General features: G+C 34.5%; 1 protein-coding gene across 3 annotated transcripts in view; it reads left to right on the top strand.

The window, feature by feature from the left end:
- Positions 1-19,109, top strand: part of DYM (dymeclin) — a 540,520-nt gene that overhangs the window by 75,953 nt on the left and 445,458 nt on the right. For all 3 annotated transcript variants that reach the window (XM_074279349.1, XM_074279350.1, XM_074279351.1), the window contains one exon: positions 1,172-1,305. In XM_074279349.1, the coding sequence (XP_074135450.1) occupies positions 1,172-1,305 (134 nt within the window). The remainder of the gene's footprint in view (positions 1-1,171; positions 1,306-19,109) is intronic.

Below are 19,109 nucleotides of genomic sequence, written 5' to 3'. Positions count from 1 at the left end.
GGTAATTGAGAGAAAAGCATATGCAAATGATTTCAGTACTGGGCAGAAAAGAATAGAAAAAAAAGTGAGCTAAGAAATTCAAATAAGGAAGAGAAGTTGTAAGTAGTTGTCAGCAGAAAAGATGTTTGTAGAGATTTTATGAGGAGGTTCTGAAAGTAGAATTTCATTAAGTGGATAGAGGAGATCTGGAAAGAGAGCTCTAAAGAGATGTTTTCTTTGCAGTTTTACCATTTTATATTCTTTATGGTTATTGAGACGTAGTTGACTATATATTATAGTGAAGGTGGTGTGTTTGTGTGTAGAGGGATATATGTGTGTACTTTCCACCTTCTTATCTGACTGAACTTTTTTTTTTTTTTTAAACCATTCTCTGTTTTTCTCTAATGACAGAGTTCTGCTGCTTGCCAGTCTCTTAATTTTTAATCTTTGCTGCTATAATTGCTGCTGCTTCTGTGTATTATTGCTCCTTTTTACTGTCTATGCTGTTGGATGTATTCTTTTGTTGACTTTTTCCTGTTCTCTCCTCTGCATCCTTTTTTTTTGTTAGTTGTTTTTTATGTCAAGAATCTTCCTTTTTCTGATCAATGAATTGTTTGATCACAGCATCTCAGTTACTATCTTTAGGTCTTGGATTCTAATAAATTATTGTCATTGATTGTTTAGGGACTATTCTGCTGACACTTAAAAAAACAAAACAAAAAACTCAATCAAACTTTCGAGTTTTTTGTTTTGGGTTGAATTTGACTTCATTAACTGTATTACTATTCTCAGTCTAGGATTTTCTTTTGATGAACTATCTTTCTAATGTGATCATTTTTGGATGCTCTCCTGAGTTTTTATTATGTGTGTTCAGCTATTCATTGCCTTTGCTGAGAATACTTGTAAAACAATTAAAGAATCAAAAGCAAAAGAACAAAGCTTCCTCACCAAAGACTGAATTCATTTTGAATCATTTTTGAAAACTCGCATCACTTCATGTCAGTTGCAGAATTATGATTCTGCATAAAAGATATCTTTGGCCTTATAATTAATAAATGTAATTAACAGGGGATGACTATCCCAAATGTTGATAGAACAGGTACAATGCTTGATAGAATGAGAAGGATTCAGGGAATAGACATAAGTTGTCTTTTGCTCATGTTTTTTTTTTTTTTTCTCCTTTTCTTTGTAGCCACCTCTTTATTTGGCAGGCCCACAACGCTTTGTTTCTTATTTCTTGTTTGCTGAAAGTTTTCATCTCTCAGATGCCCGAGGAAGAAATGCAGCTTCATTTTACTTATGAAGAAAGATCTCCAGTCACTTATCGTAAGTATTGCTTTGTAAAGGATAAAAAGTATATGGATAAACAAGACATTTTTTTAAAAAAGAAAAGAAAAGCATAAGATTAGAGGAGAAAGGATAGTTAAAGGCTATTTTTCTTATATCCATTCAGTTCTGCATATATGTTACATTCCTATCCCCTACAACATCTGCATTCTGCACCTTTCCTTTCCTCTTACAATATCAGTATTGCTAAACTTGCTTTAGGATTTAACTAATATTGATTGTATTTCTTTCATTTATTAGGGAATATGCCATAACAGTAAAGCCTTATCTTTTTGTGGGTAGGATATATGTTTTGTTTTTTTTTTCCTTTCTGAAACTTAAATATATTGGTAGGGAGAGATTATAGATAGGCATTTGTATAATGAAATCCTTGAATGGGAAGGGTGGTAAATTGATGTCAATTCAAGAGGAGTTTGGATTTTGGTCAGTTGTGGATTTCAGGGTTTTTATTAGTGTCAAGTCATACTTTTTCACTGGAAATCTTAGAAAGGGATTGGACTTGGCAGTATCCTCTTCTCTAATGACCACCATATGTAAGTGAATTGCTTTTCAGCTTTAAGACTGTCTTCATTTTTCTTTTCTTCTTCTTTGAGTCTGATTCATAATATTATATATTTATACATATATGTATGTATTTATGTATGTATATGTTTATATATCTGCCTAGATTTAATATTGAAATAGAAGCTTTCATGCTTGTGTACAAAGCCTCAGCAACAAGAAAAAAATATTTTTCTCCCTTTTGTTGAAACGAACAACAGTTGTCTAAGATCAGATTAGGGACTTACTTTCCTTTCTTTTTAATTTTCTTTTCCTTTTCTGAAGTGTTCTGGTTGATTTTCTGGAGGTCTCTGGACCAGCCTTCGTTTTAGCAGAGTAATCACTACGAGAATAGCCAGGTGTTAAAGTCCAAATTCTTTATTATTTCCTTCAAAGTCTAGTTTTCTTGCCTGGGGCCTGGGCTAGCTTTCTTGAGGTCCTCTGAAATGTGTCTTTGGTTTCTGTGGGGGAAGCAGAAGGACCCCACAACAGTTTCTCTCTTGAAGTCTGCCTCAGTCCGAGGGCTTGTGCTCCAGTCTCCAACTCTCTGTCTTTTCCCAGTTTGTCTCTGAGCCCCCTCCGAGTCTGACCCAAGCCCTTCTGAGTTTGTCTGAGTCTCACTCAGGCCTTGGTCTCAGTGGAAAAATGAAGGAGGACAGGCCTGCTGCCAAGGGGGTGTGAGATGAAATGAGTGAATCTAGCTGAGTTTGTCCCAGTTTATATGCTCTATTATAATTACATTGTAATAGGAGTGAATCTTGTAGAATAGGTGTCAATCTTATAGAAATATATATATAGAACTATATTAAGTACTAAGTACCTGTACTAAACTAGAGAACTATTAGTCACCATGCTAAATTAGATAACTATTGTTTTATCAATTCCACTGAGTTAGCATCTTGTGAGAATCCTGGTTTCAAGTACAGAGTTCTGGCCCATAATACTTTTCTTTCCATTTCCCATCTTTTTCTGGAGTAAGAGATGATGCTTTATATTCCAAATAGGATTTGCTGGGAAATAATTATTTTATATCCTGAAAATATAGAATTTACTATTTGACAAGAAAAGGAATCTGCCAAGTATTAATTTAAATTTTTTTGGTTGTTAATTATAGACTGCTACTACTGAATAGTTGCATCATCACTTTAAAATGATACTAGATTTTTAAAGGTATTAGATTTTACAACAGTGTAGAAATGTTAAAAGTCTAAAACACAAAGGTGTATATCTTTAGCTTCTCTCAAATATTTATATAACTTTTATGAAAGCCTTGTGCCAAAGGAATCCAAATGTTGGCAGGTCTTTCCAAGAGGGAGGCTTCCATGAAGTATGAGCTTGAGTCAGGGCTTTTGCATTCAGATGATCCCAGCTAAATGTAGTTCATCACTGCCAAACTAGGGATGAAGAACATATACTAAGGAACAGAGATTTTTTCAGTCTGTGTTATTGAAGGGAGTGTCTTTAATGATGAAATAATAGGTGTTTGAAGTGTTGAAATAAATGCAAATAATGGGAAGTTTTAGATACTTTGTATATATGTATTGAATTTATTTGGGAATCAGTTTTGTATAGTGGTTAGAGAAATTCATGTTTAAAATAAAACTTCTTATTTCTTCCTCTTTGAATCCCTAACTTCTTCAAGGTGTAGTTTTGGTACAACTATACTTGTATCAAGTCACTAGTCACTAGTGCCCAATTGTTGGAAATTACTTTGTACATATTATTTACATATTATTTACTCTAAGTGCCTTGATGGGAGAGACTTTTGTTTTTTGTCTATATATCCTCATTGGATAGCATGATTGTTAGGCTTAAATTAGGCAATGTAAGAAGAGTGTTTTGCAAATCTTAAATTGTTATGTAGATACAAACTGTTATTAATTGACATTAGAAACTACTTTCTAGTCTCCTTAAAGATAGTAAAATTCAGATTTTTCTGTCATATTGACCCTAAAAGAAGTTAAGTTCTTCCTTCTCAATAATTCTATGATTATAAAATATGGAGAGAATTAACATGACTACTGTAGCTAAATGAATAGTATGCTTAGATTGGCAAGGCGTATTTTTATTAATCTAATAATAATGACAGATGTTTTTATTAATTTCATCATTAGATGGTCATCAGGTTGCAATTATATTTGACCATAACAACTTATTCCAGTATTAAGTCTTTTAAGAAATGAGGGACTGGTAATTGAAGATAGCTGGTGAGAGGCAACTTATTCATGTTTTGGAATGCCTTGATTTCTAGAAGATTCTTTTTTTCCCATCAAGTTGAAATCTGACACTCTATAATTTTTACTTTGTTCTGCTTCGTGGAATCAAAAAAGCATTAAAATACTATGTGTGAGACACTTTGGTAAGCTCTCAGGCAAAACAAACTTAATATTTTTTTCACATGATGTTGTTTTTGTACTTGAAAGTCCTTTCATAATCTAGTCAACTTTTGGATGTTTTCAAATTGATCAAAATCCATCTTAATACATAACACCCAGGTACATACACAATATTCCATATGTAGTCTGATATGGTAGAGTTCAGCAGCTCCAGTTTTTTTTTTTTTCCATTATATTACACTACAACAAAAATAAGTGTTACAAAATCTACATACCTTAGTCATAGGAAAGATCTTCATTTATTGTCCGTTATCCATAATTCAAATAATTTTGCTTTTGTTTTTCTACTCTGGCATATTTGAAGTAGAAATTTAGAAGCAGGCTTGCAAAAGCATTTATTAAGTGCCTACTATGTTCAAGCACTACGCAATGCAGATTGTGGTTCTTTATTGTCTAAGCAAATAATCTTTATGAATTATAGTAGCCACCAAAAAAGAAAAGAAAAGAAAAGTTCCTGATGATCAATTTTCTGTTTATGAACTTTTTATACACTGAACTAAGGTGGTACTCTGGGATGCACCTACAATTCTTAATCTTTTCAATTTAATAGACTCTATCAGTACTCATAGTTCTCTGACATAATTTTAAGAAATGATCACTTCCACACCAGAAAGTATTAGAATAAGATTTTAGTGAAAGAAGCATGAAAATAATGAAAAGCATACAGTAATAGTTAAAGCTCAATAGTTTTTGGCTATTTAGTATAGATTTCATTTGTCCAACATATTGCAGCAGTTCTTCAGGACATCTCTTTATATTTGGTAACATAAAAGAAAAGTTATAATAATGACCCTGGATCACCGGGCAAAGGTTCAATTGGACTCAATCTGTACTTTTTTAAGAAGCCAAAGAAATTTTTTAAAGTGATTTTTATTGTTTTCTTTTGTTTTACACCATCTGCATTTCTTAGTCTATCCCTTCCCCATACTTTCCCAGAGAACCAATAAGAGGAAGAAAAGTTAAGCAAAATTAAGAAATCAAAAAAGGTTGATAGTATATGTCTATTGACACCCATAATTCTGAATCTCTACAAAGAATGGGGAGGTATGTTTTATTTCTAAACTCTGCTTTTGCAAGGCAGTATGGTTAGTCTCTTTTCAATTTGCCTTCAAATGGAATTTTTTTTTTAAACAAAGATTTTTAACAAATGTTAAAGGTAATAAAAAAAAATTGGATATTTGTATAGCTTTAGTGATTTGTGAAATTCATTTTTTCTCAACTCCTCATTTTTCTATGCTGGATCAAAGAAGCATTTAATGTACATTGTTTTACCATAGAAGTATTTTCATGAAGGTTTAGTTTCTTTTTTAAAAATCTGCTCTTGTTAACAGTGTAAGCTATGTCTCTTTCAGTTTCTAGATTTCTGTGATGAATAGGTAACATAATTTTAACATAAAGGTAACATAATTTTAAGGCTATCACTCAACAAATATTTATTAAAGTCCCACAATTTACCAAGTGTGTTAGATGGCAGAAATACAGACAGAAGCAAAAATGGTCTTTTCCCTCAGAGTTCTTATATTTTTTGGAGGAGACACACATGTTCGTACACACATCTGCAGAATAAAGAGGAAAGCTCTAATAGTTGGAAGTATTAGGAAAGGCTTTGTGTTGAAGACAGTGCTTGAGTCTTGAGAAAGAACTACATGTTGTAAGAGATGAAAATGAGAAGGAAATACATTCTAGGCATGGTGGACCACAGACCAAAGGCACGGAAGAAGAAAATGGAGAGCATCAATGAAGAGATTTCATTGCCAAATCAAGTACCTTCTGTTTGATCTTAGTGGTGATAGTTTGTGGAGTATGGGAGTGATATGGTCAGATCTCCCCTTTAGGAAACTCACTGTGGCATCTGTGTGGAGTATGGATTGAAATGGGGAGAGACTTAAAGCAAGGGAACCACTTAGTAGACTATTGATATTGCTGATGGAACCTGAAGTAGGGTGGTGGCATATATGAATGAAGAAAAGGGAATACATGTTGTGGACAACTTATTTAATATGTGGGATGAGGAATTGAGGATGACACTGCACTTGTGAACTTAAGTCACTAGAAGTATGGCTCTCTCTTAGTAGTAATGGGGAAGTCTATAAGGCAAGGGTAGAATGGGGATGGGACTGGGATTGGGAAGGGAATGAATTCTGTATTATAGTTGTTGAATTTGAGATGTTTATGGGACATCCAGTTTCAGATGTTCAATAAGAAATTGGTGATACAGTACTGGATCTCAGAAAGAGATCTCCCTAATATAGCTTAGTTTTTTGCTGTTTAATAATATGCTTCCTTAGATAGTTATAATAGCAGTTCAGGGAATAGTATCATGATTTGTGTTTTGAATTCATATATTTATCCAAGGCTTCATATATAAATTTGGGGATCATTTGCAAGAAGATAGTACTTAAAGCCATGAGATATGATATCATCAAGTAAAAAAAGTATAGAGAAGAAAGAAATAAGGTATACCTCAGTTAGGAGATTGTGGCGACTACATTAGAGCCCTGGGTACCTTAGAATCAGCCAGAGTCAGGATAAGCAAAAGTCTTTATTCTTGGTCTTAAGCGGTAGAAGTGAAGAGAGAGTGGACACATTGGATCTTTGTGACCTTACCTCCTCATCTCTCTCACCGAAGTGACCCTGGCTAGTCTCCCAGCACCTCCTAGTTCCTCCCACAATTCTCTGTATTCACCAAACAATTGGGCCCACACAGGATAGTGGGAAGGGCCATTTTCCAAGCATATTCTTATAGAGTATTGTCCAATCAGTAATTAGCCTCAAGTGCTTGATTGTCCCACCTCAGTACATTGACCCAAGAGTTTCAGCCTCTTATAGGAGGTATGATAGGATTCTAGCTGAGAAGGAATGATTAGTTAAGTTCAAGAGAAGAGCCCAGAGAAAACAGTGTCATGAAAATAGAAAAAAAAATCTTGTCTTTTATTCATATTACGCCTGAGTAGTGGTGATTATAATCATAACCTCTATAGTACAAGTAAATATGAATGCTAGGCTAAACAGACTCCTCCATTTGACTGATGAGGAAACTGAGGCCCAGGGAGGTTGAGTGATGTGTCCATGTTTACTCTACTATTTAGTAGTTCATTAAAAAAAATTTTAACTTGTAGTTCAGAAATGTAGGCAAGTATTGTTAGGAACAATTGTAGAATTATTTTTCTTTTTGTCAGGATAAAAGAAACTGGGTAGCTTACCCTCCCTGATGTTGTTAACTGGTTCTGCAAAAATCTGACATTAGATGAAACACTATTAGAGAGGTAGATTAATTTGTAAGAATGTTATAAATGGAATGGGGACAACAATGACTGACATATAGGGGAGTTAATGTACCTGCAACTAGCTTGCTTTGTTGTAAAGGAAATTTTTCTTCAGATATTGGTCACCAAGGATCTTTTTTTTTTTTTTTTTTAATAGCAGATTCTTTGATTATCACTGTATTAAGCCATAATGAATATATTCATTAAAAATTTTTTTTTGTTTACCTATGCTATTCTTTTTTTTTTTTTTTTTTACATATGCTTGGGTAATTTTTTTACAACATTATCCCTTGCACTCACTTCTGTTCCAACTTTTCTCTTCCCTTCCTCTACCACCTCCCCTAGATGGCAAGCAGTCTTATACATGTTAAGCATGTTATAGTATATCCTAGATACAATATATGTTTGCAGAACCATACAGTTCTCTTGTTGCACAAAAAGAATTGGATTCAGAAGGTAAAAATAACCTGGGAAGAAAAACTAAACTGCAAACAGTTCACACTCATGTCCCAGTGTTCCTTCTCTGGGTGTAGCTGATTCTATCCGTCATTGATCAATTGGAACTGAATTAGATCTTCTCATTGCCGAAGATATCCACTTCCATCAGAATATATCTTCATACAGTATTGTTGTTGAAGTGTATAATGATCTCCTGGTTCTGCTCATTTCACTTAGCATCAGTTCATGTAAGTCTCTCCAAGCCTTTCTATATTCATCCTGTTGGAACAATATTATTATTATTGTGTACAACATTCTCCAGGTTCTGCTTACTTCACTTTGCATCAGTTCATGTAAGTCTTTCCAGGTTTTTCTGAAATCATCTCGCTTGTCATTTCTTATAGCACAATAATATTCAATAATAATCATATACTACAGCTTGTTTAGCCATTAGCCATCAATTGGGTATCAATTAGCCATTACCCAATTGATGGGCATCCTCTTAATTTCTAATTCTTAGCCATCACAAGAAAAACTGCTATGAAAATTTTTTGTACAAATAGATCCCTTTTTCTCCTCTCCTTCCCTTTTATATCTGGGATAGAGACCTAACAGTGGTATTGCTGGATCAAAAGGTATGCACAGTTTTATACCCTTTGGACATAGTTTCAAATTAACTTTGAGTAAATTTTTCTTTGCATTTGCCATCTGTAAATTAATCGGTAATAGTGAGAAGTAGATCAAGGGAAGATTAATCTTCATATTTATTGGAAGCTATTTGAATTTTGTAGTGATTAATTCTAATAGATAATTCATGATTTGTTCCAAAACTAGTTCTCTCCTCAGACTTATTGTTTGAACTTCTAAATATTTTTCTCTTAATCTTCCCTGAAGATTAGTGTTGAGTCACTTGAGTAATGGGAAGTGGGAGATTACAAACAATCTGCAGGTAAGTTAAGAAGAAGATAGCCCTAGTTTCTTTCTTTTCTCCTTTTTCCATGTGTAATACTAGAATCAACACTACTATCACTGTCTCTTCTTCTTATCTATTATCATTATTATTAGTGTATTAATGTTTGATTTTAATGACTTGAAAATTGTGTAGAAGTAGTTTCTCTCCTTGTATTTGGGCATTTAATATTGGCTGCAAGAACTCTGAACCAGAGCTTCTTAAACTTTTCCCACTTACAATCCCTTTTATCTTGAGAAATATTTATGCAATCCTATCACAAATCTGAGCCAAGGTATTTCTGGCAGTGTTCGTGCATGTACACTGCATGTGCTGCAGTGAAGCTGCAATGAAGTCGTGCAATATAACATGGGCAAGCACTGCCAAATACACTTTGAATTCGTTACATGTTGGATTTCAAATAAGATTTTTGGTCTTTATATTTAGAAATTTTTTACTGTTGCTAGATTTTTTGCAAGCCTCACATTCATTTACATAATTTCAAAGTGGCTGGCTGGAAACTCCCTTACCTCAAATGTCTTTCCCAGGGCTGGTCTCTAACAGTATTTGAGAAGGCTTTGGGAAACGGCCTCACTTCACATGGGCCTGCAATTTGCTTGGCCATTATTCTCTTTGTGTCATAGAAACTTCAGGAAACTTGATCATAGAATGGGTTTTCTGAGTTCTGAATTTCAGGAATATGAAGATATAATAGTTTTCTTTCAGAACTAATAGAACACTGGATACTCATGCAGAGCACTCATGGTAGAGTAAATCATATCTTCTAAATCTTTCCAGTGTCACCTTTTTAGTCCAGTGGGATGGTTGAGAAATAGTAGAAGGTCACCAGACATTTCTTCAAGGAACTTCTAGTCATGATTTTAAAAGAGTTCCATTAACTTGATCCTCTAGGACAAATAAATTTTTCTAGAGAAGCTTTTGCCTTCTCTTCTCCACCTTTTCTTGCCCAGTATAGTACTCAGTTCAGGCTTTTCTCACCTTAGGAAAAAAACCAAGCCTTAGTCATGTGTGAGAAACTAGAAGTTGGTGAAAATGGACTCACACCCTGGTGTTTATGGTAGGAATTACTTTAATATTATGCTTTTGCTGAGCAGTTGTGATCCTGCTTAAATGTGTTTTGGGGAATTTATACTGTTCATGTAAAACTTAAAAGGCAACTGGTCCTTTTATTTTGACATAGCTCAAAGAATAGGCTTTTAAAATCCTGAAGGACACTGGCACTTTTTAGGAAGTTTGTTTTTAAAAAAATCAGCCTTATGACATGTAAGGCCATAGATTTAGAGCTAAAAGGAAGTTTAGAGGATATGTAAATATATATTTCTATATTTGTGTACTTGTATATGTATATATTATATGAGATAATGTTTATAAAAACTTTTGTACAGTGCCCGACATATAGTAAGAACTATATAAATACTTTCCATGCCTAGGACCTCCACATCTATCTGACATTTTACCAAGTGAACCAGAAATTCATTATTATATCAATATATTCACATGCCTGACAAAAAGCCAATGCCCTCAAAGAAAAAGGAGCCAGGATAAAACTAGTTACTTCTGTGATGAAATACACACAAGAATCTACCAATCTACTATCATTTTACAGAATAATATAAGTAATCCCAATTTCCCATAAAATTTTGTGAAAGAAAAAAAGGAAGTGCTTTGAAGTCTTATATCTATACTATTTCATACTTCCTTTCCCAGCTTATGCTCAAAATATAAATAATACCCTTGGAACCTAACTAGTCACAAGGGATATGCTAAGTACCTCAGATGAATAGATGTTAAAAGTTCAAAATCAAGTTTTGTTGCCCATCCACTGTAAATTGTCTATCCCCCAAAACTCTATTCCTTTTCCCTAAAGCCATAAAGCCCCCTCATTGTTAGTTGTTTCCATTACTGAATAGGGATTTTGGTGAAACAACCATTGAAAAACTAGAATCATTTAGGATACATTGTTATTGTACATACATTTTTAAATCATGTCTAATTCTTTATGACCATATTTGGGGATTTTTTACAAGGATACTGAAGTGGTTTGCCAGTTCTTTTTCCAGTTAATTTTACAGATGAAGAAACTAAGTCAAACAGGATTATATAACTTTCTTAGTGTCATGCAGCTAAGTAAGTGTCTGAGGCCTTATCTGAACTCAGGAAAATAAGTTTTCCTGACTCCAGGTCTAGCACTCTATCTAATGTGCCATATAGTGCCAATTTTAATGTACAGAATCATCTTAAAATTCCTTTTTAAAAATTTAAGGACTTGAACAAATACAAGATTTTCATTAGGTGGCAGTGGGGTTATTATTTTTCAGTTTGGGTTATTTTAAGATATATGTTGTCACATTGCTGTTAACCTGGGAACAATTAATATTTCAACACACACAATAATTTTAAACACCTGAAATAAAAATCAGTGTTAATGAAGGGAGGTTATACTTGAACATGATTTAAATATTATCTTTGGATTTTAACATCAAAAGATAGTTACAAAAATAAGAATATTATATCAAGGCCTTTCTACTACTTTCAACATTAACTTTTTTTTTTTTTTTTTTTTTTTTTTAATAAGGTTGATTCTGCTCTTTTTGATTCTAGGCCCCCACTGATTATCCATTAGCTGGACCATCAGTGGCCTCTATTTATGTTACTTTTAATGTAGGGCTGCAGTGAGTGCCACTTTTTCTTTAGTTATGTTCCTTGGGTGGTCAGAAAGCAACAATGAAAAATAGAAAGTTTGATGGATATTTTGCCATACTTGAGCTTTCAAAGTGCTTAAACAAAATGCAAAATTTAAATGAAATGGGGTCCTTTAACATCATGAAACTTATAGCCTGGTAGGATAACATGACATACATATAATTACAAAATAATCACACAAGAGAGATATAAACTGAATGCTTTGTATCTATCTATTTGCCTAAGATCATTATCATTTAAGGTGAAGGCTCAAAGAAGACTTTGTGGAAGTGACATTTTAATTGTACTTTAAGAGGTCAACAGGTGTAATATTCTCTCTAAAATGTAATGATTTCTTTAGAGGTTTTCTTGGGGTCTCTGGAAGCAGCCTTCATTTCAATTCAGTAATCACCAGATGAGTAGCCAGGGGTTAAAGTCCAAATCCTTGTCTCTTTTAAAATCTTGTCTCTTTTCCTGCAGCCTGGTTAGCTTTCTTATAGTCCAGATCCTTTATTATCTCCTTCCTGGGGCTGGGCAGCTTTCTGGAGAGCCTTTCAGTCTGGCCTTGGTTCCAAGAGCTTGAGCTCCCACCTACCTTCTCTGGCTTCTGAATCTCCCTGACTGAATCCTGGCTGAGGCTCCTATCTTATATATGCTCTGTAATCAAAGGTGTGAATCTTGTAGGACTATAGTAAGTACTAAGTACATGTACTGAACTAGAGAACTCTTAAGCACCATGTTAAATAATCCCTGTCTCTATTCATTCTACTGACTTAGCACCTTGTTTCAAGTTCTGGACCATAACAAACAGGAATTCAGCAGATTGAGAACAGAGGTAGGCACTGGGAGCAGTATAATTAAAGGCACGGCAGTAGGAAGATAGGAAGGTGATAGAATGACTAGTTGTTCATTTTGGCTGGAACATAGATTACAGGAAATGGAAAGTAGGAGATAAGGCTGGACAGTTAGAGCGGCATAGTTATGAGTACTTGAATGCCAGATGAAGGGGTTTGAAATTTAATTTGTAAACAATAAGAGACCATTGGAGAGTTTTGTGCATAGAAATAACTTGAATATATGTATGTATAGGAATGTTGGTTTTGCAATTAAAGAGGAATTGTGACCGCCATACCAGTAAGATTAATTTGGAAGCTATATGGAGGATGATTAGAAGAGCAGAGAAAACCTTTTTAGAGCGTGTTATATTACCAGAGGAAGCTAATATTAAAGGTCTTATTAGATGTAGTGAGACAGTTGAACAGATAGCTATAGATAGAATCAGCAGGGCTCAGTAACTATTTGAATACAGAAGATCAGAGAAAGAAAATGGGACAATATGTAAATAGTGGCATCACTGAAAGAAATGATGAAGTCAGAGACTTGGTCTAAACATTTTGAGTTTGAGGTATTTATGATATTTAAGTGGAGATTGAAGAGATTTGAGTCTGGAATTCAGGTCAAGGTTGGAGATATAATTTTGGGAATAATTTGCATGAAAGCAATAGTTGACGTTGTGGCAGGGAATGAGATTATCAAGGCAGAGATGATTAAAAAGAGTAAAGATTATTGAGAACTAATCTGTAAAAGAGATTGGAAAGCAAATGGGGAAACAAGGGAGGTGCAATTCAAATGGTAGGAAGAGAACCAGAGGAGTGTGTAGTGTCTTTGAAGTTTAGAGAAAAGATATCCAGTAGGAATGAATTTTAAATAATGCAGAAAAGTCAAGGAAGATGAAAATTGAGAAAAATATGTTTTTAAAATTCACCATTAAGATGGGTCCATGATTTAGGCATAAAGAATGAGATCATAAATAGATTAGAGGAACAGAGAATAGTCTACCTATCAGACCTGTGGAGGAGGAAGGAATTTATGACCAGAGGAGAATTAGAGATCATTATTGATCACAAAATAGAAGATTTTGATTACATCAAACTAAAAAGTTTCTGTATAAACAATACTAATGCAAACAAGATTAGAAGGGAAGTAACAAATTGGGAAAATATTTTTAAAAGTAAAGGTTCTGACAAAGGTCTCATTTCCAAAATATATAGAGAACTGACCCTGATTTATAGGAAACCAAACCATTCTCCAATTGATAAATGGTCAAGGGATATGAACAGACAATTCTCAGATGATGAAATTGAAACTATTTCCACTCATATGAAAGAGTGTTCCAAATCACTACTGATCAGAGAAATGCAAATTAAGACAACTCTGAGATACCACTACACACCTGTCAGATTGGCTAAGATGACAGGAACAAATAATGATGAATGTTGGAGGGGATGTGGGAAAACTGGGACCCTGATACATTGTTGGTGGAGTTGTGAAAGAATCCAGCCATTCTGGAGAGCAATTTGGAACTAGGCCCAAAAAGTTGTCAAACTGTGCATACCCTTTGACCCAGCATTGCTGTTATTGGGATTATATCCCAAAGAAATACTAAAGAGTGGAAAGGGACCTGTATGTACCAAAATGTTTGTGGCAGCTCTTTTTGTTGTAGCTAGAAACTGGAAGTTGAATGGATGTCCATAAATTGGAAAATGGTTGGGTAAATTGTGGTATATGAAGGTTATGGAATATTATTGCTCTGTAAGAAATGACCAGCAGGAGGAATACAGAGGCTTGGAGAGACTTAAATCAACTGTTGCTGATTGAAATGAGCAGAACCAGAAGATCACTATACACTTCAACAACAATACTGTATGAGGATGTATTCTGATGGAAGTGGAAATCTTCAACATAAAGAAGATCCAACTCACTTCCAGTTGATCAATGATGGACAGAAATAACTACACCCAGAGAAGGAACACTGGGAAGTGAATGTAAATTGTTAGCACTACTGTCTATCTACCCAGGTTACTTATACCTTCGGAAGCTAATAATTAATGTGCAACAAGAAAATGGTATTTACACACATATATTGTATCTAGGTTATATTGTAACACATGTAAAATGTATGGGATTACCTGCCATCGGGGGGAGGGAGTGGAGGGAGGGAGGGGATAATTTGGAAAAATGAATAAAAAAAAAAAAAAGAAAAAAAAATTCACCATTAAGAGTCATTTGTTAATTTGAGATGGAGCAGCTTCTGTTAAGTGGTAAAGTTAAGTGGTAATGATAGAAAACAGATTGCAATTGGTTGAGGATAAATAGATAGGAAGAAGTGGAAACACTGGATTTGGACTCTTTTTCAAGTTTGACATTGCAGAGGAAATGAGAAATGAGATGATAGCTTGAGAGATGGGCCTGGAGAAAGGCAATATTTTAATGTTCATGTTGAAAAAGTTCACAAAAAGAATTAATGAAGATGTAAATTTAGAGTTTTATTGTGAATGATATTAATTCAATTTGTGCCTGCAACAATTAATTATTTATATAATCAGCACATAATTATTTCTTGTTTCCCCCTTTTCCTTTCTATTTTTCCCCTTGTTCCCTCTCAGCCTTCTTTGGTAATGTTTGCTTCCTTGCCTAATGAAACGTCTTCATATGGTTGTAGAATTAGAGATTTAGAGCTGGAAGGAACCTTAAACATGATCTCACTAAAGAGTTATTATTGCAGTTTTAGACAGAGGAAGATACAAAAATATCACTTGAAAAATAATTCTATAAACTGTATCAAAGAGATCAAAGAAAGAGGAAAAAGTCCTGTATTTTCAAAAATATTTCTAGCAACTTGGTTTGTGGTTGCAAAGAATTGGAAACCAAAGAAATGCCTATCAATTCAGGAATGGCTGAACAATTTCAGATATTTGAATATGATGGAATATTATTGTGCAGGAAGAAATGATGAAGGAAGATAGTTTTCAGAAAAACCTGGGATGACTAATGGAACTAATACAAAACAATGTAAACAGACTCAGGAGAATAATTGCTTGGAGGCTTTGCATGTAGGAGCTTTGATTTTGTTATTTTCTTGTGTGTTTTGATCTTCCTTTTCACCATAGTAACTTTCTGTGTTAGAATCTTTTTCTGTTATTTGCTCATTTTCCCAGTCAATTACTCAACTTTTAACTCTGTTAAAATCAGACTCTGTTTCCAGGATTGAGGGTGCAGTGTCCCAAGCATCAGTGGTTTTGTGCTGCTATCTTCAGAGATCTTTCCGGGGACTTGTAAATTTTTAGTATGTAGCCTGATCCAAAGAGAAGTGTCTTTACTACTCTCCTGGCTATACTCTGGTCTGTGAATGACCATGAATACTTGTTTCGTGGAACTGTGAAGAAGGTCCCTGCTCCACTGTGGCTATAAGTTTCAGTGTGCTAGTGTTCCTTCTCACCCTGGGACTGTGAGCTAGCACTGCAACCTGAATCTGCGTATGGGCAAAGCAGCAGAGTCCTGCCTCATTGCTAGTAAAGAGACCCCTGTAATGTCCTTCTGACCAGTTGTTTGACCCCCTTACTATCTGTGGGCTGACATGCTGCTTCTAGTGAGCAGTCACTACTACTGTAGAGTCAGTGGCCTGCTCCTGGTTTGCTGGGGTTCTCCTCACAACCTAGTGTGACAAACCTTTCCTTGCTACCTTCCAAGTTGTCTTTGGTGTTTATGGGTTGAGAAATCTTGAAACTGTTGCTGATGCTACTGATTCAGATGCCCCAAAATCCACTCCTGGTTTAATGGCTGGCTCAGGGGTATGCTGTTAAGGTTTGTCCTGGACTGCACTGTATTACCCCTAGATGAAACAGACTTTTCCTTCTGACCTTCTAAGTTGTTTTCAGTTGGAAAAATGTTCCACTGTCTTTTTGTGTGTTCTTAAGCTCTAAAATTTGTTTTGAATTATTATTTAAAGATATTTGGAGGTATTTGGGGGAGTAAAGCTTAGGCAAATCCATGTCTTTACTTTGCCATCCTGCCTCTGCCTCTAAGGAAAAAAATTTCTAAGGTAACAGCAATATTCTAAAGATAAACTTTGTAAGACTTAGATTCTCTGATAACACCATGATTAACCACAGTTCAACAGACTCATGATGAAACTGATGGACTTAGAGCATAGTTTAAACCTATGTTCTTTGCTTTCTTGCTTTCCTTTCTCTCTTCCTTTTCTTCCTCTCTCCCTCTTCTTTCTTTTCTATCTCCCTCCCTCTTGCCTTCCTTCTCTTTGAATTTGTTTTGCATGAATGAATATTTTACATGGGTTTTGTATTTCTTACATTTAGAGTGAATGGGGATGGAGAAAATTAAAAATTGAACATAAGGGGGCAGCTAGGTGGCGCAGTGGATAGAGCACCAGCCCTGAAATCAGGAGGACCCAAGTTCAAATGTGGCCTCAGCCACTTAACACTTCCTAGCTGTGTGACCCTGGGCAAGTCACTTAACCCCAGCCTCAGAAAAAATTGAAGATAAAATAAAATTGAATTAAAATAAATTTAAAAATATATCTCTATATATGTATATGTATATATAAATTTAAATACAAAACAAAATAGCTCCATGATTTAATCAGTCTGTCTTATGAAATCACTTCCTTTATGTGGGACTAATAAGATTTTGGTTAAAATGTAATTGATTATAACATTTAAATCAAGGGTCATGTTTTCCAAAACAACAATAAAAGTAGTTAAACCTGATTTTATAGTTGCTGTATTTTTTTGTGTTTTTGTAGAATATAGATCGATCTATAGATTAAATCAATTTTATTTCCAGAGGTACTTTAAAATATGGCATAACTTTTTCAAAGAATAATTTGTAATTTTGTTTTGGGCAAAAATTAACTTAAAATCAATTGCTTTTGAGTTACTTACATATTCTTAACTTACTATTAAGATTGGCAGCAACCTAGTACATATTACCATGATTTTCTCAATACAGGTTTTTAGTGAATGTCAGCCAGATATCTGTTTGGTTTTAATTTCAAGAAAACTAAGTTGTGCTCTGAGCTTGTCAGACACTCTATTAACATTTTTTGGAATGTAATTCTGTCATTGCATGGTGTGTTTTTCAGTATTTATGATGCTTGGCACTATGTAGTAATGACCAATAGTGTGAATAACTGGCAGTTTGAGTTTCTGAATGCAAATTTAAAGAAAATAACAATTAGCTCATTCTCATTTAATGTTCTTTTTAATTATTGCATCTAGCCTAACTTATATCATCACATACTTCTTTCCTCTGGTCATGTTCTTTTTCTTCTTTACTTCTCACCTTTTTGATAATTCCTCCTTCTCTGTCCAAGGAAAGGATGTCATAGGATTATATATAAAATCATAGATTGAATCTAAAGGGATCTAAGAGATAGTTATCTCTGTATTTCTTCACTTTTTTCATTTCATGGACCCCTTTGGGAGTTTAGGGAGGCCTAAGGGCCCCTTCTCAGGATAGTGTCTGAATAATGTCTGCTCTCAGAGTAGGAACTGGGAAACTCCTTGTGGTGATGAACTTTTAATGGAAAAGAAAGGGAGAGATGTGTGTTGTGGAGGCAGAAATAACAAAGCTTGTAACCAATTGAATATGTTGGGTGAGAGAGGGTTAAAAATTGATGACTATGAGGTTGTGAATCTTGATGACTGAAAGAATAGTTGTGCCCTTAATGAAAATAGGGAAATTTGGCAAAGTAGTAGGTTAATAATGGGCAAAGATTGTTAGTTATGTTTTGGATACATTGAGTTTAAGGGATCTCCTGAACCGCCAGTAGGCATATACAGTAAATGTGGATTGAATAGTTTCAGTAATTTATTCTTGAGTGTTGTGAAACCATAACCATCTGTTTTTTGAGGAATTAGATCATAAGTTTAGATTTCGATGTTTGTTCAGTTTTCTTTCATGAAAAGAAAATCAACTATTCTTCAAATGTCATGATAATGCTAAGTTGTGTCCTTTGGTTTCCTTTTTCTGATAGTCACTTTGGGTTTGTCCTGAGTTTTTCCTTTAGCCAAGAGCATACCTTCAGGGATAACTGGCTTAGATAAGGGGCTATTTTGGCTTTAGAATAATTTTCTTTTGTGAAGCTAATTGTTCTGTTGTCTTAGCAAAGGCCAATCTTGGCTTCCAAAGAGCTGTGTAATGAACTGAAAATTTAGTTACCCTGTGTATTCAAATGGATTGAGTCAAGTCTAAGAAAGAAGGAAAAAGTCTAAGAGGCATTTCTGCCCCTCCTACCTGAACTGTTGCAGGTCTGCAAAGGGTAAGTGACTTTTCCAGGCATGATTCAGCTAGTAATTGTCAGAGGCAAGACTTGAGTCCTGATCTTATTAATGCCAAGTCCAGGGTTCTCTGTGCACTGTACCATACTGCCTTTCTTAGAACCAAGGAAGATATATATTTGACCTTGTGTGAAAGCTTTGAAAGTTCCTTTAAAAATAATGGTATTTGTGTTTTCCTGTAAACTCAAGAAACATTCAGTAATTGAAGATCTTTACATAGAAATTGAAGTCTACCACTTATCTGCCCCCCAGATAAGAGGAGAAACTTGATCTTTTGAAGGAATGTTCTTTTAGCAAAAGAACGCCTTTAATAATTTAATTTGGAAAATGTTTATTTTTTGACATGAACTGC

Source organism: Sminthopsis crassicaudata, chromosome 1 (genome assembly GCF_048593235.1).
Source record: "Sminthopsis crassicaudata isolate SCR6 chromosome 1, ASM4859323v1, whole genome shotgun sequence".
Taxonomy (NCBI): domain Eukaryota; kingdom Metazoa; phylum Chordata; class Mammalia; order Dasyuromorphia; family Dasyuridae; genus Sminthopsis; species Sminthopsis crassicaudata.
Note: the sequence above shows the minus strand (reverse complement) of the source record. Positions and strands in the feature narration are given on the sequence as shown.